The sequence below is a fragment of the Grus americana genome, chromosome 4, assembly GCF_028858705.1.
Source record: "Grus americana isolate bGruAme1 chromosome 4, bGruAme1.mat, whole genome shotgun sequence".
Lineage (NCBI taxonomy): Eukaryota > Metazoa > Chordata > Aves > Gruiformes > Gruidae > Grus > Grus americana.
The window spans coordinates 50,495,723-50,520,767 of NC_072855.1; the positions used below are offsets into that span (position 1 = coordinate 50,495,723).

Genomic DNA, 25,045 nt, shown 5'->3' on the forward strand with positions numbered 1-25,045 from the left:
TTCCTTTCTAAAGTCTGTGCTTTGAGTAGGGAATAATATGCTTTTTGGGTGGTGCTATTCAGGAAAAAGTAATGCTTTTAAGCTGTTCTTGCTATATGAAAGGCATCCATAAGCTTTACATTTGATACAGAGATTTTTAGGCTGTTGGCAGGGATTCAGTGTTTTTAAAGGTTTTTCTGTTTGCTGGGTTTCGTGTACTTTGATTTTTTCCCTTTGAAGTGTGTGGGAGAGTGCAGAAGGGGAAATACTTCATTATGTCCATGAATTATTCAGGTACGGTTCTAGGAGTTAACATTACTTTAAATAGCTCAAGGTCTTTCTTTTTCCTTGAATATATCTCAGTTTTCATTCTTATGCTGATTGTATGCCATGTTCCTTTGCTGAATACAATTTTGATGAAGTACTATCTTTTGGCAATCTTTAGAAATCATTTCAGACTTGAAATAAGTATTTAATTCTGATCTTTTCCAGCATCAGATATGCAGTGACCCTGTGTAGATACAGGTGAATTGTCATACATATGAGTTTACAAAAGAATCAAATTATTCTCCCTAGAGTGTGTTTTCTATGTCCTCTTGCAAAAGCATTGATCTCAAATAGCCCCCAACATATTTCTACAGCGAAGGAACAAAGCGATCTATAATGTTAAATGCTAACATACTATTATATATGCAATACTAGACTGTTTTTCTCTGGGAGGAATTTTATAAAACACATTTAGTACCTCATTTCAGTGGGGTGGCATGAACACTAAATCCTTATATTTTGAGAAAATCTACCCCAAAAATATGAAAATCTGTATTCAGAAAATAGTTAAGAACAATAACACAGGAAGATGATCAGAAAGATGTCTAGAGGCCAACATGGGCAGAAAGGAAAACAAAACAGAACCCAAAGCATTTTTTTTAAAAATGAGTTTTTAAAATGTTTTCATTGTAGGTCTAAAAATATCATTGAAAATCCTGTGATCCCTGCATAATCACTTATGCAAATGAGACACAGGCTATTATACTGGGGGAAGAAGCTTTAAAAAATTTTTCCCCTGGATTTTAGGGCTTTCCTGATAAAGTCTAAAGTGGCAATGAGGTAGGATTACCCATTCTTCAGGAGAAATGCATCTGTATACAACATAGGTGATGATGAAGAATGGCGTTTCAAAAAGGGATGCCCGTGACCAAAGCTCATCTGCTTGGTTTGAACTGGAGCAGCGGCGAGTATTTTACATAAGCACGCACCAGGAGAAGGGCAGTGACAAAATATTTTCTGGGAAAAATAGTGCATTGGCTGAGCACAGGTGCAAAGCTTGATCCAAAGATACATTAAAGGTTAAAACATAGTCAATATGTTCGAGTTCATGATAGGTTATATCAATGTATGTATGTATAAGCCAAGTTAACTTTCAGTCACTTCTGTGAATACTATCTTCAGCCCTGTAAGTGTCTGACAGAAACGTTTATGAACTGAATAACTGCAACCATGTCAGTGCTTCAGTCTTGTAGCTTCATTAAGTTGCTTACTGAACCTCAAGTTCTCAAAGGTCTTCAACAATCTCCAAGCAATAGTCAAGATTTTGTTGCAATATCACTATACTGTAATGAAAAGGAAATCTGTCATCCATGTAAAAGAAGGCTGAAAAACACTGGAAAATGTCAGGTCCCAGTGGTAACCTGTGTGTGGATACACAAAAGCACTGGTCAGAAAAAAAAAAAATCTGCATCCACTTGCTTGGGAAAACAAAATTTGTCTGGGCTGAATTTCCCTCAAGATAGCAGCATATAAAATGAAAAAGAAACAGAAGCCATTGAACATCATATTGATTAGGGACTGCATGTTAATTAGAATAAAATTACAAAATAATGTCTACAACTCTCCAAAGATGCTGGTAATGACAGAGAACCTGTGTCTGCTGCCTTTAGGACCTTGCTGTTACTTCGTTATTTCAGTGGTATGGGAGCAAAAAGTCTAGAATAAAAATGTGTGAAAACATCAAGAAATTAATCTTTTGATTGATACCATTGATCGTTGCGTGCTTAAAATGGGCAGATTTGTCACCTAAACCAAATTACTCATCTTGGTTTTCATATTCGTTGTAAATATTTAGTTCTACATGGATTTACCTTGCTTTGTATATCTTGTGGAATTGGTACAATTTTGCTAGCTCCATTTTGGAATTGAATTGCATTGCTTAACAAAATAATATGCTTTACTGTATTTGTATATTCATATGTATGTTTTATTGACATTTTTGAATACCAGAGTGGTCAGTTTTTAAAGGAGTGTACTGTAATTCCATAAGCAGTAATTTCACTAGGTGTTTATATGTGTAAGTTGGATTTTTTGAATAATAATTAAAAAACCCCACATAGTAAAGGGGGCTTCATAAAAAAAAATGTTATTTGCTTTTTGTTGTTTGGTTAAGCTTAATAGTAGATTTGAGACCTGTTATGTTGGGCACTTTACATGTATTTACTCCTGAAGCTACTTTTATTTATTCCAGCTTTCGGACTCATTTTAAGTGTTGTAGACTCTGAGCTGGAACAGGTCTAAAAATAATGAAATAGTTGACTTGTGGCAAATGACTGAAAAATCATGTATTATGCATTAGATTTCCGTTGAGTGATTATAAGAAAGGAAGCTGGGAAGAGAAAGATGGAGATAGGGAGGGAGCTAAGGTAGGAAGGAAGCCCCCTTCAGCAACCCTGAGGAAACTTACTATCCAGATACATACCGTCTGGCTGGGAGGAACTCTATATCTAATACATCTCTATCCTTGTAATGTTTCAGTTATTTCTGAACTATATCCATGCAAATCACAGCGCGTCTTTTGATAATAAAATGATTCTTAGGTCATATTTCTTAAGAATGTTAAGAACATCTGGGCTTAGTCACAACTGAATTGAGTACCACTGAGTTCAGTGAGCTTTGAGTAAGATACCTAGCTCTTGGATGAAAACCAGCAGTTTATACTTCTTGTTGCTGACAGAATTTTAAATATGAAAATTGTTACTGAAAAGTTACTGATGCCTTGAAATATTCTTCAATTAGCATCCTGTTCTGCTACAGACATCAGTCTTTTTATTCTGAATTAGTAACATTAAAATATCACCATTAAACTCTTGTTTAAATAGAAACTTGTTTAAATAATGGTAGCAGTTCACCAAGTCATAGGTGGAAAGAGTAGTAGGTAAACTGGGGCTGCAGCATGTTTTGACCAGGAAAAACTGAGACGTGGGCAAATGATCAACTAAGTAAGCCTGTTCACATGTTCTTCTCACAGATTCTGATCAACTGGAAGAAAAAAGGAATGTTATGTTAATTTTTGGTCCATTAGAAAGGCAAAATGGTGGTTGAAGTCAAGCAGACACCAGAAGTAGGAAATATGTCGTAGGGCTTTTAAGGGGCTGTTATAGAGCCAATAAAGAGGTTTTTGCTGCAGAGCTTCTGCCTTAACTATAAGTGGTTTGCCTCCTGGAATAAATAAAAGCTATGCCATCATAGAAAACAAATGTTTCCTTAGGATCTTGATGGAAGCATTCATTTCTTTTTCTTTATATAGCAAAGCCTTGAAACTATTCACTTCGAGTGCTCTTTAGGGCTTGATCTCTCTCTCTCTTTTATTTTCTTTTTCTTTTTTAAAAAATTTGATTGCATTATTCTTCAAAGAATGCAGCAGCAGTGGTGAGAGGGAGAACAGGAAAAGGATCAAGACATATTAAACTTAGAAATGACAATTGTTACTAATTGTCATAGCAACAAAGGAGTAATGGATCCTGGCGAGGAGGCAGAGGGGTGGAGGACATAGGTGTGCACTTGCAGCGGTACCACTGAGCTGTTCTGTGGCATTAGGCAGTTCATTCTAGGAGCCCTTTTTTCTTATTATATCTTCTAATTATATGTTTTCAGAAAATATTACTCAGGACAGCCCTGGGAACCTAACTAAAGCTCTCTGCTTGGATATGCTTTTATGCATTCATGAATTCGTTTGTTTTGTATCTATGGAAGGACTCCACCTGCAGAGGTGGGCGATGAGAGCAGGGAAGCAGCTGGACTGACATCATTGACACCTCTGTTCTTCACAAAGAGCAAATGAACTCCTGGGGAAAGAGGGGAAACTGTTTCCCTGGTGGAGGTACTTCCGAGAAGAATAAACCTGGGGGAGCTTTTCTTTGTCACTTTAACTTGCCTACAGTTGTTGGTGCAGTTGAAGAGGCTGTAGGAAAAGAGGTCTCAGGTGAGTTGGGAAGTCAGTTGGGAGCCCTCAGCTCAGTTGGACAAGCAGAGAAGTTGCTGTGAGGAGCAGGATGCACATCAGCCTTGAAGGACAGAGAGGATAGATGGAGCATGGTTTGCCTCCACTTTGAAGGTTATTGGAAGCAAAGACCTTCCTGAAAAACAATAATATGCAGGGGGAGAGTTGTATACAAACTTTCCTTGTGGTCCATCTTACCTGGTGGAGTTTCTTCAGTGTAGAAAACTGTGGTTCTGTTTGTGTATTTTTTTTTTCAAATCAAATAGAATTTGGTTTTTGACGAAGGCTATGAATCACTAGATTTTTGCAGGCACTCTCCCAAGATTTCAGACCGTGCATAAGTTACTGCACAAGATGTAGGAGATGCTCAATTAGTATCAAATCATGGTCTTTAGTACTGGTATGGCTCATCAAAGGATGCTTAGCATTATTATGGGTTCAGTTGGTGAACTGTCATGTAGAAGATAATTTTAAGGTAAAGAACAAACCTGCATGCTTCAACCTTTTTATCTTTTGCCACTACTGGCATGAAAAACTTCAAGCTGTTGCTTAAACATTGCAGGGATTGTTCTTCTGGACTTTGTCATTGAAACGCTTTTCTTAGATTAATAACATAATATATAAACAAGGTATGTTGTACATTCTCTGAGTAGTTTAATATACCATTTGATCAAGCTCGTGTGCATACTAGTGTCTAAATTTACACAGGGAGCAAAAAACCCAAACTCTTCCTTTGTTTAGGCATTGTTTCCTTATGTTCATCTGCTCTTAACTTGCCATAATCATTGATTCTCCTTCCTTCTTCTTCTGAAATGCCGCTGATAATAACAGTTGGACTGAAGATACTTCAGTCATGTCAGCCATGCTCTTGGTATTTGTAAAAAAAGAACAGAGAAACAAAACTTAGTGTCTTGCTGCTACAATTTTGAAAGATATTTAGGTACCAAAGGATATATGTAAGCCCTAAATGAGATTTTCAATCTTCAGTGTTTCACTAGCTCCAACAGTGCTTCAAAATTTATTTAAGTTTTGAGTTATCTGTAACATTGAGCAATGTGTGTTCTCCCACTTTTGTTTAATACACAACACTTTTTATTTAAAATTTTCTTTGGTAAACTAGTTTTAGTTTGGGTTTGTTATGTGTTAATGCAAATCCAGACTAGAAAGGTTTGTGTTGATGTAAGTGTCAGCTACAGTAAGCTAATATAATGCATCTGCATATTGCATTTTTGTTTTATTTTTATGCTTTTTGTACTGCATAGAAATAAATGATTATTGAACATCTGTGTCTTGTCAGCATGAGGGACAGAAACAGTCACTGATGAAGACTTGTCAGCAGCTCTTCAAGTTAAGATAGAGGAAATAAGATCATAGAACCATGGAATGCTTAGGGGTGGAAGGGACCTTAAAGATCACCTAGTTCCAACCCCCCTGCTGCAGGCAGGGACACCCTCCACTAGACCAGGTTGCCCAAAGCCCCATCCAACCTGGCCTTGAACACTTCCAGGCATGGGGCCTCCACAACCTCTCTGGGGAACCTGGTCCAGTGCCTCACCACTCTCACAATAAAGAATTTCTTTCTAACATCTAATCTAAATCGACCCTCCTTCAGCTTAAGGCCATTACCCCTTGTCCTGTCACTACACTCCCTGATAAACAGTCCCTCACCATCTTTCCTGTAGGCTCCCTTCAGGTACTGGAAACCCGCAATTAGATCTCCCCGGAGCCGCCTTTTCTCCAGGCTGAACAATCCCAACTCTCTCAGCCTGTCCTCATAGGAGAGGTGCTCCAGCCCTCTGATCAGCTTCGTGGCCCTCCTCTGGACTCGCTCCAACAGCTCCATGTCTCTCCTGTACTCAGGGTCCCCAGAGCTGGACGCAGTACTCCACGTGGGGTCTCACAAGAGCAGAGCAGAGGGGCAGGATCACCCCCCTCGACCTGCTGGTCACGCCTCTCTTGATGCAGCCCAGGACACGGTTGGCTTTCTGGGCTGCAAGCGCACACTGCCGGCTCATGTTGAGCTTCTCATCAATCAATACCCCCAAGTCCTTCTCCTCGGGGCTGCTTTCAATCCATTCCTCGCCCAGCCTATAGTCATGCTTGGGATTGCGCCAACCCACGTGCAGGACCTTGCACTTGGCCTTGTTGAACTTCATGTGGTTTGCATGGGCCCACCTCTCCAGCCTGTCCAGGTCCCTCTGGATGGCATCCCTTCCCTCCAGCGTGTCGACCACACCACACAGCTTGGTGTCGTCGGCAAACTTGCTGAGGGTGCACTCGATCCCACTGTCCATGTCGCTGACAAAGATGTTGAACAGTGCTGGTCCCAGTACTGACCCCTGAGGAACGCCACTCATCACCGTTCTCCACTTGGACATTGAGCCGTTGACCAGAACTCTTTGAGTGTGACCATCCAGCCAATTCCTTATCCACCGCATGGTCCATCCATCAAATCCATGTCTCTCCAATTTAGAGACAAGGTTGTTGTGCGGGACAGTGTCAAATGCCTTGCACAAGTCCAGGTAGGTGACGTCAGTTGCCCTTCCCTTATCCACGGATGCTGTAACCCCATCATAGAAGGCCACCAAGTTTGTCAGGCATGATTTGCCCTTAGTGAAGCTGTGTTGGCTGTCACCAATCACCTCCTCATCTCCCATGTGCCTGAGCATAGTCTCCAGGAGGGTCTGCTCCATAATCTTGCCAGGCACGGAGGTGAGACTGACCGGCCCGTAGTTCCCTGGGTCTTCCTTTTTACCCTTCTTAAAAATGGGGGTTATGTTCCCCCTCTTCCAGTCGGTGGGAACTTCACCAGACTGCCAGGACTTCTCAAATATGATGGAGAGTGGCCTGGCCACTTCATCCGCCAGTTCCCTCAAGACCCGCGGATGCAACTCATGAGGTCCCATGGACTTGTGCACCTTCAGGTTCCTTAGATATTCTCGAACCTGATCTTCTCCTACAGTGGGCGGTTCTGCATTCTCCCAGTCCCTGCCTTCTGTGACCTGGGCAGTGTGGCTCAAGCATTTGCCAGTGAAGACTGAGGCAAAGAAGTCGTTGAGTACCTCAGCCTTCTCCATATCCTGGGTAACCAGGTCACCCGTTTCATTCCGGAGGGGACCCACATTTTCCCTCATCCTCCTCTTATCACTGACATACCTATAGAAGCTTTTCTTGTTGTCCTTGACATCCCTGGCCAGACTAATTTCTATCAGGGCTTTGGCTTTCCTAACCTGCTCCCTGGCTGCTTGGACAGTTTCTCTGTATTCTTCCCAGGCTACCTGCCCTTGCTTCCACCCTCTGTAGGCTTCCTTTTTTTGTTTGACTGCCCAGGAGCTCCTTGTTCATCCACGGGGGCCTCTTGGTGTTTTTGCTTGACTTCCTCTTTGTTGGGATGCATCGCTCCTGAGCTTGGAGGAGGTGACCCTTGAATATTAGCCAGCTGTCTTGGGCCCCTCTTCCTTGTCCCATGGTATTCTACCAAGCAGATCCCTGAAGAGGCCAAAGTCTGCTCTCCTGAAGTCCAGGGTAGTGAGCTTGCTGAGTGCTCTCCTCGCTGCCCTGAGGATCTTGAATTCCACCATTTCATGGTCACTGCAGCCAAGGCTGCCCTTGAGCTTGATGTCCCCTACCAGGCCCTCCTTATTGGTGAGAATAAGGTCCAGCATGGCACCTCTCGTCGTGGGCTCCTCTGTCACTTGGAGGAGAAAGTTGTCATTGACACATTCCAGGACCTTCCTGGATGTCTTGAGCTCAGCTGCGTTGTCCCTCCAGCAGATGTCAGGGTGGTTGAAGTCCCCCATAAGGACCAGGGCTTGTGAGTGTGAGGCTGCTCCTATCTGCCTATAGAGGGCTTCATCTGCTCAGTCCCCCTGGTCAGGTGGCCTGTAGCAGACCCCCGCTATGATGTCCCCTGCCCCAGTGCTCCCTTTATTCCTGACCCATAGGCTCTCAGTGGGCTCCTCCTCCATCCCCAGGTGGAGCTCCATGCACTCCAGCTGGTCACTGACATAGAGGGCGATGCCCCCTCCTCGCCTGCCATGCCTGTCCTTCCTAAAGAGCCTGTACCCTTCCATCTCAAGGTGTGTGTTTTGTGTCAGTGTAATGTTCATGGAATGTATATTTTCCTTCTGTACGCTGCTGTTCGCTGTTTACGTGGAGGTCTCTGCACTTTGCAGTTGTCACTTTCTGTGCTTGGCATCTGTAAATCCAGTAACAGCATTAGCAGTGGGTTCTGTATCTCAGAAGAGGTTTTCTCATGCTAACGGTAAGTCAGGAAAAGAATGCTGGAAAAAGCCCTTGTGTTGCCTGTGTGTTGTTTGTGAAAGAGCGGAAAACAGAACTTGAAGAAATAATTATGCCAAAGGGTTGAATAAGTGTAAGTTGTGAGCATGAATAAGAATTGGCATCTATTATGGGGGGAAAATGCTTCAAAGAATTAGAAGGAACATAAGAAAAAAAAGATTGGAACTGAAGTCAGGGAGTTCTTTTGCTAGTTTAATATATGCTACTGTTATATTTCTTTCTGTACAGCAGATTGCTCTACTGAGATCTCATAGACAGTTCAATACTTTGGGATGATCACCTGGCCTCTTCCGCACTGAATTCCCCCGTTTTCTGGGTTACATTTGTGTTGGGAACATGTGAGATGTATGGAGTGCCAGTATCTCATCCAGGATCTACTGACTTTTTTTGCTTGTGAATGGACTGAAGGACTAAGCGTGTTGCAATATCACTTGTAGATTTGCAAACAAAATGCCAGCTAGAGAATGCATCAATTATCTTTGATTAGGTGTTATTGACTGTGTAGAAAATCATGATATTATCAGGTCAAAAAAAAGACCATAGAATAAAATATACATGGGAAGAAAACAGAGAATGAATATCTCTTTTAATACATCGAGTATAGGAACGTATAGGTGGTTGGGGCTAGAGAAAACAGTTGCCTCGTTGCCTCATTTTACGTAGTTGCCCGTGGTGAGCCTAGGAATGGTGAACAAGAAAGAAGTGAACCGTCCTGGTGTGGGTTTCCTTCCTCCTGCTGCTGTTTCTCCCTGGATGGCAGAGAGGGGAGGTTTTCTTTAGCCATGACTCCTTGCATGCGGCTCTGTCCCCCGTCAGCGGTGCGTCTCTTCTGAGACTGATTGTCATTCCTGTGTCAGGCTGCAGGCACTGGTTGTCCAGGCAGGGCTTCGCAAACGCTGAGCTGAACGCTGTGCCACGACCCCAAATGAAGCCTAAATAGTGATATTGCTGTACTCGGAGTTTACAGCGTAAAGATGTCTACCTAAGACATAACTAGTCATTTTATCTTCTGAGAAGCTAATCCTGTAGGGAAGAATGTAATGCAAAAAGCTGCTGGTTTTGCTCTCTCTTGATTGTAGCCCCCCCACCCCTTTTTGCCTTTCAAGAGGATGCATTGTGTAAGCTTGCCTCATCTGTCTGTGTTTGTTTGAAACTTGGCAAACAGAATGAAGGGAACGGGGACCTACACAGTTACACTTCAGTCAGGCTTTCTTTTCTGTCCGTGTAAGCCTTTACCACCCACCATAATATTAAAAATTCATGAGTTGATCATTCATGCCTGAATTTCCTGTTTATCCTAAATTTGTGTCTCTCTATCCCTCGGATAAATAGAACAGTAAATCTCTCTTCAAAGTATATTGGTAAGGGAAGGCAGTGCTTAGAAATCCAAAATTTAATGAAAAACAAGTACTGATACTTTTATATTGTGCTCTAAAATAACCTTTTTATGCTTCATAAATAGTTATGATTAAACTTGGAAAGACACAAAACCATCATTGAACAGTAAAAAAAAAATGGAGTTATATAGATGGTATTACTTGTACTTCTGGATTTTTTTTTTGTTAAATATTCGAGGTCCTGTAAAAACAGAGAATAGTGACATTCCTACTTGGACAGTTATTTTGTACAATTTCTCACTGCTCCAATATTGGGGCTACAAAAAATTTTTCTACTTTCTTAAACATATTTCCCAGATCTGCTCATTATTTTGTGCAGAACATTTTGGTTAAAACATCTGTCTAAATGCTGCTTCTTTTTTCTTTTCTTTTCTTTTTCTTTTCTTTTTTTTTTTTTAAATATGTTAGGATGTTTTGAATAACTTGGGTTCCTGTGAATTGGATGAAGATGATCTAATGCTTGATTTGGAGTTCCTAGAAGAACAACATCACCATCGTTCCGGTAAGTCAGATAAATACTGAATATCTTCAGCGAGGTGGTATTATTAACTTATATAAAGTTAAACGTATTCCGTACAATTACTTGGAAATAAAAAAAGTCATTTTCTTGGAAGAGGAAGAGCAGCATGCATTTTGTAGTGTTATTTCTAAATGTGCTTACCATTTAACAGAGATACTCTTTATGCTGCATTTGGACCTTGTATGGTCAGTTATGAAATGTAAGTGATTTTTACAGCTACAGAAGAATTCCAGCACCACGGGCAGTCGCATCTGGTTTTCTGGATACTTAAAATGACTGCTGCCTACCCCAGGCAGTTACCAAAAAGACTGTTGCTGGTATAATTGCAATCCAATTTTGTGTGTGCCAGAATAATATGCTTCAAATAAAGAAGGTTTGACTTGAGACATGAGTGTAACTGGATCCTTTCTCTCATGGTTGATTGTCACTGTTGCACTGCCTTAATAGCAATAACCAAGGTCAACTCGTAGTGTGTTCAGAACAATTTTATAACAGGGTTACGCAAGGTCTTGGTACGTTGTGGCACCCGCAGTGGGGAATCCTGTATTTCCTTTGGCTGTGACATGGGACAGTGTAGGGTCTAGTCCGTGAACAGGAAAAGTCCTGCTAACTCCACAGGGTTTGGAGAAACTTCAAACGTACGTAAGATTTCTATGTGATCGCAAGTAGAGCTCTGAGTTTGTACTCTGTTATGGCAGTTACGTGCTTTTAAGCAGGAGTAATTCTCACCTTCTTTTTCACCTGCTGTTTTCTGTCCTTTTTGTCCATCCACCCATGTAGGTACCTATAATGCACATTCATGTAGGCTCGTGTGGAAGTGGGGTTTGAGACGTGCCTGCTGGTGTGCTCCATCTTTGGTTCTGGTCCTTCCTTTGCTGTAAATTTAGCAATGGTTACAGATAAACTGCTTGAATTATGCTTCTGTTTCAAATGTTCTATGTGTGTTAATTCTGTGAATAAATCTGAATTATCTGTATGATAATTCTGTTTAACCATTGTATTGCGCTTTTTAATCTTGTTTGCATATCTACTTACAGGACAAAACAACTGTTTTGGTTTATTTGGTAGAAAGCAAAGTAGCCAGAGAGTATGGAGGGTTGTAGCAGCAATATGTGCATGATCAGAGTTTCCTAAATTTCTGGGAGCTACGATGCAACAAATTAACTGCACAGAAAAGTCCCTTTCTAACCAGTCCTGAATAATGATATTAAGTTGTTATGGAAAGTCAGCTTATGGGTGAAGAAACATGAGTCAAAAAGCTTCAAAAACAGATGTTACTTTTCATAACAAATCATAGTGTTTGGACTTGTTCATTCCTTGGGCCTTTTGGAAACAAATTAGCTGGCAGAACCATTTTCCATAAATAAACTTCTCTAACATGTTGAACTTCACCTCACCTGTGTTTTCATCCTTTTTTATATTTATAAAGAACTGAATTAACAGTGATGGAAAAGTTATGCCCAGCACATTATTATAAAGATTTGTAGCAGCTTCTGGAACAGCTAAGACCATAATGCCTAAATGACAATATACTTGATGGTAAAGTCATTAAGATGGAGATGTGATATGACACATAATCTTTCTACTCTTGGCTCATTATCCAGAGCAAATGAGGTGCTTTTAAAACAGAAAGATCTACATGGCCCTTTGAAGAATGGTGACCACTTCTGTTCTGAGCAGTAATGTAGGGACACATGTTGTAGTATATACATCATCTTTAAACACAAAGGTGTTTATCTTATTAATATTTGCTCTTTTATTTATTTATTTGTTTGGTGGTGGGTCTAGGTGAAAAAAAAAATAGGATTTGCCTAGTTGCCCCTGTTGGTTTTGAGTCATTCAGTTGGAAGAAAGAGTTGGAAGGATCGAGCCACAGTATAAGTTGACAGAATTTCACCAAATAAAGCTGATGTCTTTATACTGGGTTAAGATCTGGCACTAGATAGTTAGATGTGGTTGTTCGTAAGTTGTCATCTTAATTCATGTTAAGATACTGAGATAAGAGTCTTGATTTTCAGAGTCTTTTAGTATTTACATACCACTGAAGTACATAAAACTCTAGAGTTAGATACTGATATCTAAACTTTTTTGGCAAGTTGCTTTTCTGATTGCTATATTAAGCTGTGTCCCATTTCCAGAATTTAAGACTTTTCAACCAAAACTCTTTTTTAGTAACTCCTAATCAATCCATTCTGTGTTTTCATTTTTGGGCTTGCTTGTTTTCTCCAATAGACCTCTCCATTCATACCTAAATAGAATTCTTCTAAATGTTTTCACTTAAAATACATTATCAAATATTATTGATGCAAATATTTTATAAGCACCAGAATATAAAAGTGATAAAGTGATCACGTTCAAGATAGACAACTAGTTTAATGCAGGGCTTTAAATTTTTGTAAGCTCATCAGATTGGAAGTAATCATACTTCTGGGTATGCACATATCAGCTATTGCAGATAATTGGGATGCAATATATGTTTTTTAAAAGATCTTTAGTCTTGTCCTCTTCATAAACAAGAAGGCAACGGATTACACACTGAGGATGACCCAGAATTTGTTATTCTAATTCAATTTGAATAAAAACAAGGGTCTATTTAATTTCTTTCAGTATGTGGCCACCCTGAAAACAAGAGTAGATGATTTTCCATAGTATTTGCTAGTAGCTGGTTTGTTGGACTCTTTGTAAAGGCTTCTTTTAAGATTAATAGTTTACCTATGTCTTGCTTCACCAAAAATTGTTCAAGACAATCCCAGGTCTACAGATTCTCTTCCCTCTTGGTACATGCTGTCCATCCTATATAGGATTGAGCCATGTGTTATGTAAGCTTTACAAATGTAAGCAGTTTTGTAGCAGTATTTGTTTATATTCCAAACAAGTTCCTTATGTTTCTCTAATACTTGAAAGGGATCTGTATATCCGGCATTCACACGTGTATTGTACTGAAGTCAACTGAGAGTTAATACATGTACTTCTAGATCTGTTATTAAAATGAAGGTGTTTGAGTATAAAGATATGACATGAAATGCTGCTTTTTGCATGGAAACTTTAAAATTATTCTCTTCTGGAAGTGAAAGTTATCAACACTACTCTGACTATTTGTAGTGCAATAAAAATCCCGTTGATGTTGTACATACTAATTTTGATTATAGCATTTATTTGGTTAAGGCCATCAGTCCTAAAGTCATATTACAATCCACTTGTGCCCCACTTTGGATCTTTATTAAGGAATTCTGTGGGGCATTACTATAGGGGGAAATGTTTCAAGAGAAGCATTCGGTATTTTAACAAATGCATTGAAATATGAAAAGAATTCAGTTCTTCATTTGTTACAGAGGGATAACTAATGAATCAGGCAAGTTCCTATTATTCAAGAGCCTACAAAAATCTCTAAAATGACAAATTACATCAATACAAGGGCTAATATCACATCTTTGACCTGAATATCACAAACTATTCCTTGGTCAGCAGGCTGTATGCAGCAAGCTGTAACATTGAAACATAGAAATTCTGAAGTGTAGTGCCGCAGTTAATAAATACGGTTGATGGGCTGGTTAATGGTGAATTGAGAAAGTCTCTTAATTGCCATTAGGAGCTCCAGATTTTTAGAGACTCTTGTTATTTAAGGCCAGATTTACAACAGCTTCTGCTTTTTTTCTGCTGTGGTTGAAAAGAATAGTATTTGTTAGGGTGAGGATATGTCTTTTTGACTTTCTACTGAAGTTGACAATATAATAATTTAACAAAATAATTGTATTGATTTACCATAATTTTAGTGACCACATATGAATAGACAATAACTCACTATTGGAAGGATTTCTGGGAGAAATGGGTATTAAGGAGTGAGTTTTAAAAGAGGAGCTAGGAGCCAGTTGGCAGGCAAGGAGACATTGTTCCAGAAAGTGGAACTCTGTATTAATTAAAATACAGAGCTAGAAACAAGAAAAAGACAAAGATCTGTTACCTCTTTCATTGTTTGCAGGTTTTTTATTTATTACTCCAGCTTATTTTTTAGTCACATTCTTGTTCTGTCCTCTCACCTTTTCCCTAATGGTATGGTTGCCCTCCAGCAGCATCCTCATGAAATGAGGTTCCTGCAAAAAGGAACTGTGAACCCTAGAAATTTAAAAAATATCCCTAACTTTTTCTCTAACCATACAATTGAAGATAAGGAGACACCTGCAAACCTCATATAGATGCTCTTACTTTGAATGTAGATTTCTGTGCCCTGCTAGTCTTAACATGGCTTTAGAAGTTTGGAATTCCCTTGTTTCTGACCTTCTCTCCATAAGTGAGTTTGCTGCATTAATTTACTACTTTTGTTTCTGTTTTAAAGGCTGTATTGCTGAGATAAAGAATGTAAGACAGAGACATTTTATTATCCCACCTAACACAATTGCTTTGAAATTTAATAAAATAATATTTATATAGTACTTGTTGAGTGGAGAGCACTACTGCATACAAATGCAAAATATTAATCAACTTGATTTGCTGAGGTTTTTGCATACCGTTCTTAAGCTGGAATATTTAACACTAGGCATAATATGACATACATGATGAGCCTTGAGGGTGCCTTTTTATTACTCTAAGTAAATTAGACTTTTAAGATATGCTAGAACGTTGACTTCCTGTTATAAAATAATGAAGTTAGTGGTTTCTGTAGCGGGAAGCCATTGCTGGTTTATAGAAAGTGGCAGCATTAATTAAACCTCATTTATTTTCCTCTTCCCTTATGAAACATTACTTACCTGATTCCACACATTGATTACTGAAATATATACGAAAGACCTTTATATTCAGTGATATAAGCAGTGGGGAATTTATTTAAGTAATGCACGTAAATGTGGTTGAGTTGTGTGCTTGTGCTGTGCCATAGCCTATTTAAAACCAAAGATTTGGTTTTGTATGGTTAGTGTTGTCATTAAATCATGACTACAGTAAATAGTAGCCTTTTCTAAAAGGTCACAAAGGCATAGTTATCCAAGGTCTTTTGTAATTTCTTAACTATTTGCCAAAGGTGTCATAAAACCAGGGCCCCTACATCTTTCCACAAAGGTGTATGTGTGGAGCTGTGATCTGTAGCAAGTGATGTGGCTGAAGTCGGCAGGACTGCTCACGGTACCGGATATTAAGCACGTGCGTGTGTCAGATCTACATCAGGCTCTATGCTACACAATGACTATTCACGAGTGCAATATTGATTAGCTGTGTACCCAGACTGGCCTGCTGCATCCATCATGTTGTTGCTTGAATGCTTGCTGAATAGTTTTGAATAATGTAGCTCGCTATAATTTTTAAAAGAGATTTGTCTTCAGTCAGAACTTTACCTGTTTTGGGTTTAATGCCGCAGCCGCATCTGTAAAGCAGTGATCCAATATACATGTAAAGCATAGTTATTTCACCCAGCATAGTTCAAAAATGAGATTATTTGTCTTATTTGCTGGAAAAAAATAAATTAAGAGTGGAAATACGAAAGTGTACTTGAGCATCCTTCTAAATATTGTTCAACTCTTAAAAAAGTAAACACTTTCAGAGATAGGGCACATTTTGTTCAAACCTAACTTAAGACTGTTAGAAGCTTTTTAAGTGTGTATTTAATTCTGTGTATGTGCTAATACATGCTTTGGTACTTGTTCAAGGTTTATAAATGAAAAAGAGTATGCGTGACGTAATAAAATGACTTTTGACCTGGTGGCAATGGCTCTTACGTGCCCTATATATATTTTCTTCTATTAGTGGATGTTGAGAAAGAAGGGCCTGTTCTTGGTGTAGCTTTGTGTTAATAAAAGTGAAAGGAATGAGCATGTGAAGTTCTGATGTAGTAGTATCGCTCTTATGATGTAACACTTGCTCATGTATACCTAATAAAATAGAACTATTAAATAGATACTCTTTGTGTTTAAAAAGTAATGCTGTGGTATGGTGTCTGCTTAGTACTGTCAGTAATGAGCAGGGAGAGGCACATCTTAGTGAAGTGGTTGGAAACTGTGGGCTCTAACCTTTGTCGTGTGTTTGTATTGGGTAGTTTTTATTTAGTGCACGTTAGTGAGATCCAAAACATAGTGTCTTGGGCTACAGAATTTGTATCACAACACAAATATCTATTTTTTCATTAAAAGATTGTTATTAATTTGACAGAATATTATATGGGTTTTGCAAACTTCTGAGGGCAAGGTAGAAATAGCGTTTTGGCTTTTGAGATGGATGCACAACTTAAACATACTTATTTAAATGTCAAATTACAGTCATCATATCAGATAATGATCTTCTAGTAACATAATTGCATTAGGTAATAGCAGCCTCACCGACAAAACCACAGAGCACTTGTTTTTTAGAAAGTAAAAGTCAGGAATTTTTATTGTATTTCTTTTAAATTGAGATAGCCTGCAGCTCAACTGCCATTAGTACCCAGCCAAACTAAAGTGTTGGTGTAATGACCCAGTGATATTAATTAGGTAGTTTCTGAGTTATTTTGAATGTGACGAACAAGCTGTGTGAAAATTCTATGGTGGGTTTGGAGCTCCTCCTGTGTCTATTAATTAAATGTACTAATTATTTTTATTAATTTTTTAATGGAGGGTAGGAGTGCTGAGCTGAAATGAAACTCCTTTGGTGTTTTGGTTTGCGTTCTTTTTTGACCAGGAGTGGGAGAAATACAGATGCTACTAAAGAAAAAGTACAGAAAAATTCAGTGCTGGTAGTGGGTTATTAACACAGGTAGTTACAAACTGTAAAGCAGAAATAAATTTACTTGTCTTTGAAATGCAAAACATCATCTAAATGTAATAAGGGAATAGAAGAATATGCTGTATTTATAAGTTACACTACTTAGTTTGGCAGGAAAACACTGAATGCCAGCTCCTTGGCTACAGCAGAGCAGCTGGGATTCATTGAAACCAAAAGCGTTGGCTCCTGGCATGCCCCAAGCGTGAGGGTTGCAGGGTGCCTTTGGCTCCGGGGCCGGTCCTCAGCCAGCCAAAGTCTGGCTCTTGTCCGAAGCCTGGAGTCGGCATCAGTGTCTGTGGAGGAGAGCGTGGGCAGCGTGCGTGGGCAGCGAGCTCTGGCACTAGCACTGCTGGTGTCTGCGTACGTGGTGTCTCATTTTGTAAGAGTGGCACCGGCACAGAAACTCAAAAGGGGGAAATACCACGTGGTGGATGTTTTTCCTGAGATTTGTAGCAAAGCAGGACGCCTGTTCCCAAGCAGAAGTTGTCTCTGAGAATCTGACAAAGTGCCCATGTAATCTGTTTGTGTTTGTCAGTGCAAGAAAAGCAGACACTTCAGTGTTTTTAACTTTAAATAGAGAATTGAAAAAAAATCCTAACTATGTATTTTTGTCAGACAACTTCTTAGAACCGGAGAAAAGATACTTAGGTAGTAACTGGAATGTATTGCTTTATTCATTAATATATTGTTGACAACAAATTATGTTTTTTGTGTTTAAAAACAATTACATATTTGATTTTTAATTGGAACTGGGCACCCAACTCCTTGAGGTCTTTTGAAAGCTTCACCATTCCCAAATGCCACCTTTAGAGATTTTTATGTTACAGATCAGGTTAAACTGGGGCAGCATCCCTTTGATTTTCTGCTTGAAATGTCTAATAACTTTTCAGTTTGCATTTACAGGTTTTGAACAAAATAAAGATCGTGATGGTGAAGTAACAAAGACCTCTGTGTCTCTGCAAAAAAGGAGGTTCACAGATTGCTTAGCTCAGTAGCATATTGCATTGTCACTACAGATTTTGGACAACAATTTAATAAAAAAGTAAACAGTGCTAATAGTGAACATGACAAAAACTGATGTGTGCCTTTACAACATTAATTACATCACTGTATAAGTATCCATATAACAATTAAAAGGGGAATGTCATGTTAGTTTTTAATTTCACAAGGGAAAAAGACTCACTGAGTAAATGCCTGCTAGTCATCTGTGAAACTTCTTGTCATGAAGGGAGAGCAGCACAAGGCAGAACCGTGGCCAGCCTGATTTCATGCATACACCCAACTTACAGCTCAGCTTCGACATATGGAATGGAGAGTCATGTGGAACCAGTTTCTCCATAGCTAGACAAAATAGAAACAGAGGGATTTGGATTTTCAGAACGACCTATTCTACTAATCTACACGTTTTCTCCTGAAGCATTGTTTAATAAATCTTATACAGTAATGGAGTAACTTAAGGTCTCCAGGGAAATTAAATAAAACTTGTTGTCTTCTGAACTCTTTTAAGCACGTTCTGCAGCTTCTGAAAGAACCCTGGGTGTGGAGAAAAGGGATTTTTGTGGGCTTTGCAGTGAAAGAATAGGTAGCACTATCAAATGAAAAGAGCAAATCTGTGTTAGTCAATAATAACTGTTGCATGCTTGTGGCTAGGTGTGTTATTAGGAGTCCTTACTGAAAGTAAGGAGAGGGAGAAAAAAATCACTATAGAAAAGGAGTTAATATTAAATTTGGTAAAAAACTAAATAGCAATTTGAGACTAATATAAGGTTAGTCCTTCAGCATGCTGGAGCATCCTGGTCCGTATTCTGGAAAAGTAGTAAAGTGGTACTGAATTGTGAGTCCTGTTTCTGTTCTGTTATTAATGTAAATGTATGATGTAATCTCATTCCAGTTTTAATTGAGGAAATAAAAAATCACAATCCAGAACTACTACCAATGTAACTTTATTCTAAAACTCTTTTAGTGTATTTTACCTGAAAAGTTGACTTACGAATGAACCTAACATAAGCCACAGAAGGCAGGTAACACTAGCTTCTAGGTGTGCTTCTCTCAGAATATGTTTTAAGCATGTCTGAGATATTGTATATAATTGACTTTTGCTGTGTGTTCTCAGGGGATCAAAGAAAATACTCAGTTTCCTGAGCAAATTAGTATTTTTAGCTCTCTTTTTGGTATAAAGAAGGGTCAAGGACTGATATGTTCAAATGGTGGGTATAAGTTAGGTTCCTTTCTAGCTGAAACAAATTTTATTATTGATATGTACATGTAAGTCCTGTTCACTTAAATGGAGCCAAAAAGATCAGCATCACAGAACATCACACCCATAATTTAGATGCCAAGAGGTTTTTCCTTCATAAGAAGGGCAAAAGAGCACAGTCCTGAACCCCGGGGTCATGAAAGAATACTTTGAGATGCATTTGGATGGTTATCATGGAGCAATTAGAATCAGAGTCCGTATCTCAGTTTCCTGCTCTTTCATAATTATAGTGTGACACTTAGTTACAAATCCTTATTCATATTGGTATGCTCAGCCATCGTTTACTGAAAGAACCAGGACAGTAATTAAATTAGGCATACTGTCTTCCTTCATTCCTTTGATTTTATACATACATTGAGATGAAACATCTTCTTTAATAATATTTGCAGGGAGAAAATAAAAGCAATAATAAACATCATGACAAATCAAAGCATACCGTCCTATTTCAAGCAATTCTGCATTTTTAGATGGCAAAGTTTAAGTAGTGTGCCAAGTGCTGCTTTTCTGTTCTGCTTTGTAAGTTTACAAAGATCTGGACTGGCTGTCTTGCCAAAATGGAAATGTGATGAGAATTTGAGAGGAGCATACTGTTTCTTCTCAGTTTTTGTGAGTACAACCAAGAAACTTAGGGACTAAGTGGGACAATTACAAGCTTACAATTATTCTGCAGAACAGCCATAACTCAGTTCATGTAACAACTACACCTTCCATACAACTTCTGCAATGATCCTACTTCAAGGTCAGACTGAAACTGTGTCTGGCTAGAAAGTGTGAGTTGGTGATGGCTTTTGACATTTTGAAGTATTTGTCTCTGGGATCCTTGTAGCTCCACTCTTAGGTGAAGAAAGGAAGGATAGTCTGATAGTTAAGACTTCAGTCTAAGTCTCCTGGGTTGAGCTGAGTTCTTTGATGTAGATTTCCAGCGTTACCCTGGGCTAGTCAATGTACTTGTAGTATGTAGAAAGCAGTACTCCCATAGTCACGGGGATTTGGTATTAAAGTTTGAGAGATACTCGGATACCATTGGGATGGAGCTACATGAATAAGTGGAGTCATTACAATCTTTAGAGGCCAATTATGTTATATTTTGTGCCTCTTAATACGTCATTCCGGGAAGTGGAGCAGACACTACGTTTGCTGGAGTGTCCGCTGCAGTAACTGCTCCTGTTATTTTTGTCTTTCCTTCTGCTGAAAAAATGCCAAAGCAAAACACAAGTTTCTTTATAACAGGAGGGAAAAAGTACTGCAAAAGCCTATCATACTCATCAACTAAAGCCTGGGCTCAAAAATAAATTACTTTTTAAATCTTTCCAAAATTGCATCCACCATTACTCCAAGATTGGGTCATATCAGCTGTGGTGTTTGAAAATATTAGTTGACTTTATTGTTCTATGTCTTGTACCTGAGTCTCTTGTGATGAGAGAGCCTGTTGTCCCTTCTCTTGTCCCTGTGAGGATTTTGTCAAATGCTTAATATTGTTTGGCTTTTGTTGATTTTTATTTCTGTTTTTACCTCCAACTTCCCTCGAGGGGGAAGGAATTCACAAATAAATGTCGTGCAGGTAAGTAAGCCCTGAGATTTGTTGTAGCTTAGTTTCAGCTTTAGGAGGGGGGTCAATAGGTAGCAAATGCTTCGGAGGTAGGTCAGGGGTACATGGGCTTCCTGAGAATGTTTTAGCCTCTCTGAGACCCCCCAGAAGTAGTCTGTACTTTTGGGCTGTATAGCTTAGCTAGTTTTCTGTAGCATGTTGTAAGAAGGAAATTGTACACCTCTCTGCCAAAGGTACAATTTGAGATAAACTCTGAAAGGTGACCTCGAAGAAATTTTCTGGTTTTACCTTCTGTACTCGGGCTTATTTTAGGACTGTTGAATCTGACCCAAAATGAATAGTGCCTGGCAATCTCCTCCTCCCACGCCTGGTTTCAAAATTCTTCCATGCAACCCTTACTGCAGGGAACGGCTTTAAAATGAAAGTTTGTCAAAGCACTTGTTTGCCACCACTCCAGTAGCTTCTGTGAAAGACAATGCGTTCATTATGCCTACTGAGGATAACGTTAGTGGGCTGATATGGGGTTTTGGCTGGTTTTTTTCCTGTTTCCATCATACTATAACATCTTTGGGAGGGAGAGTCTATTTCCAGTTAAGATTTAAAGGAAAATGTAGTTCCAGATGAAAATATTCAGAATGCACTTTTGAGAACAAGCCCTGGAGCCGCCGGAGGCCACGGTCCCCTGTAGCATCCCTCAGCCTGTGGTACTGTGTGTATATGCTGGAAGTAGTGTGTACGTAAATGTATGTACCTAGTAGTAGTACGTACGTAAAACGTACTGACAAACCAAAGGCGTTTCTTTGAGCTGTTTCAGAGTTTTAAATGCTTTAATTCCTCACACCCAACTTTTGAGAACTAGTGACAGGTTTTGTTTGTAACAGAGTAGCTGTGGAATCTGCAAGGATGAGAAATAAAACAGAAAATTGAAGATAGTAAATCAATGTGGTGCTTTTTGGTTGCAGGATGGCTGATGTGCTCATTTTCTCTTCCCTCTCTAAATATTTAATTTCCAGCCCCACAAACACACTTCACATTTTTTTTTAGGAAAAAAGGATTAACGTGGTCTCTTTGCAGAGATAAAGGAAACCAGAGGCGCCCTAGGGCCTGAGAATCTCTTATGGAAAAAAGGAGAAAGTGTTGGTAGTAAACCTCTCTTTATTATAATGATTATGATTTTGCTGACTGTCAAAGCCCAGGCAACATGATTAACCTGTGGAAGATCTTCCTGACTTGACCAATTTTTTTCTCACAGAAGTTTTTCTTTATAAAAAAAAAGCAATTTACTGTAAAAATACACTTATTTGGAGGTTGAAAAGCAGGCAAGCAGTAGATAAAATGAAAGTACAGTTGCGTTGTAATATTTTTGTGCTTTTTCCCCAAATTGTTAATTTCACAGAAAATAGTTTTGACAAGCCTCTGTATTTCTAATACATTTTCTCCATGAATAAAACATAGAATAACTCTATTCCTAAGGTTCAATTTCATTGTTTTCTTCCCTACTCAATCTTTAATTTGTTTGACTACATTTGGAGATTTTTGCAGAATTGGGGAATTAGGAAAAGGTATTCTTTAAGCTTCTTAATGTAACACTTCTGACATGACGTACTTGTAAATTATTGGTTTTAGGCCAGAATGACATAGATACTTTGCTTAACCATCTTATTGTCAGCATGTATTAGATTAAATGGAAATAGCTCCTGGTTCTGAGGATTTTCAATCAAAGCTGCTCAGCTGGCAAATACAGCATGTGTGTATTCACAGACGGGCTGTGCAGAGTTGTGTGGGGTTACTCACCTGAAGAACCTGGTGACTCTATCACTGTGCATCTGAAAGAGATGGTTTTGGCTGTGGAAGGAGGTCCAGCAGGCAAAAGGCACTGCCTTCTTGTGAGTTTTTGTGGAATCTTGGTCTGTGATCCTTTGACTCTGAGTTATCACAGGTAGTCAATAGTAGGGGTAAATAGAATGGGGAAGAGAAATAACTACAGCTAAGAAGGAAAAATGGAGTGGGAAAAATCTCACCTTTAGCTTCTGGGAAAAATAACATAGTTTGGAATGAAGTTGCTTTAAATTTGGTTTAGGGTGATATACAGCAAGCAGCTTAAGAGAATTTTCCAAACTCTTCCAGCTTTCAGATACCAGCAGAAGTGTTATTCTGTCCCTCAGTTCTGAAAAGAAATCAACAGGTTGAATGAAATCCAGGTCGTAAGCAGGACCTCTCCATAATACAAGCATGCTTGCTGCCTGCGCTGCCCTCCTTGTTCCCCACAGCAAACACCCAGTATGGGTAAGAAGCAATGCAGAGGTGCATTACATGGTATATCTAGTCCCGCAATAGCCCGCACTCTTCTCTAACCTGCAAGAAAAGCTCCTGTGGATTTCTTCTGTTGGCATGCAGGAGTAATGAGCCATTGAATCAGCTTGCTGGCAGGCACTAGAAGGCTGGCAAAGGGAATGCGACGAGGCCAGGGGAGATAACAGAAAAGGCTGTGCTTTCTTCCAGGGTGAGAATTTATAGTTTCCAGAGTTTGTAAATAGATGACACTTTCAGTTGTGTAATTTTCTTCTTAAATACAAGTGAGGTTGTTTTGCCCCCCTGTCCCCATCACATTTACGATGTCTTTTCTCTCTTCTTTCCTAACAAGCTTTCTGTGCTTTCCTGGAATATACAGGAGCCTGTGTTATTTTAGATGACATTTGGATTTATTATGATTACAACTCTAACCTACATAATCAGTTACTTCTTTTGCAGGTTCAGCTCATTTTAGAGGTGGTGTGAAAAAAAAATTTTACTTGTTCATCTTTAGTCCTTTTCTTGACCTAGTTCTGTTTGCTTTCTATTAGAGAAATGTATTTTGGGCTTCTTTCTGCTTTACGTTCTTGTTTAAGTCTCATATTGAGGTACAGTGCAGACAGCCTGTATCTTTTCAACCTTCAGTTAGTTCTTGATTTCAGGTAACAGTGTCTTCAGGTAACCGTATAGTTCAAAGCTGTAGGTCAAAGATGGCAAGTCTTGCTTGTTTCCAAGCTTAAAAGTCTACACAACCAAGACTTTAGTTAAGTTTGCCATATTTTTACTGATATAGTAATGGAGAATGCTGTCTCCCAATAGATTATTTTGTTTCTTATGTTGTAGAATAGAATCACCATGATTATTTAATAACGCTAGTTGCATTTATAAATTGTAGGTTAGGCATTCTGGAGTCGGCAGAACTCCATGGAGATCAGCCTACTTTCTAATTATGTGTGGGGATGAATTGTCCCTATATTTATTGCTGAAAAAATATATTTGAAATTTTGGTATCTCATCAGGATTGAGGTCACTGCGTTTACTGTTCTGTTCAGATTCCTGTCTGTATCAAGGATGATTCAGCATGTTTTACATTTACCATTTATCCTTTTGATTTCTGTTTTAAGTTCATTGTAGATTCAGATCTTTTCTGTGTCCTTGTTCATTTAGTATATACACATGTTCGCTAGTTTGTGGGAAATACGTTACTAGTGTATCAAAGAGTGTTTAGAAAAAAGACATCTTTCCTTTGAGAAACAGGAATTGTTCGGTGCTTCCAGAATTTGCTGTGAAGGCGTCTCGGTGGGGCATTAAGCATGTATTTAGCCTAAGGCACACAACTAACTCCACTGAAGTCAGTGGGATCATACACTTCAGATTTAAGCTCATTCAGCAGTGACCTTGATCCTAGGAGCTGTGAATCAGTTCATATAGTGCCCCCTGTGAGACTGAATTTTTATAGCTATTCAGTTGCCGTCGTTTGCCTTAAATATAATCATGTTGTGGCTAAAAGTATATGTAAGTACAGTATTGCTAACAGATATGATAGAAGACTAAACTGTGCAGCCCAGCTGAGGAAATGTATAGTTACAGATAGCTCATGTATGGACTAATTTCTTCTGAATTGTGGTACTAATAGCAGCATACTTTAGAGGAACAAAAGGTTATATTATTAAATGAGTAATAATTATTTTTCCTAAAATAAGTTTGGGAATGCTGTCTAGCTGTTTAATTTAATCTGTTTTCTAGGAATGGATAT

At 39.0% G+C, this 25,045-nt stretch overlaps 1 protein-coding gene across 7 annotated transcripts in view; it reads left to right on the plus strand.

Moving 5' to 3' along the window:
* The window catches only part of CCSER1 (coiled-coil serine rich protein 1), a 712,872-nt gene that overhangs the window by 122,062 nt on the left and 565,765 nt on the right, over positions 1–25,045 (plus strand). For all 7 annotated transcript variants that reach the window (XR_008577013.1, XM_054824857.1, XM_054824859.1 and 4 more), the window contains exon 4: positions 10,357–10,450. Coding sequence is in view for 6 of the 7 variants with exons in the window: in XM_054824857.1 (XP_054680832.1) it covers positions 10,357–10,450 (94 nt within the window). In the remaining variant the exon portion in view is untranslated. The remainder of the gene's footprint in view (positions 1–10,356; positions 10,451–25,045) is intronic.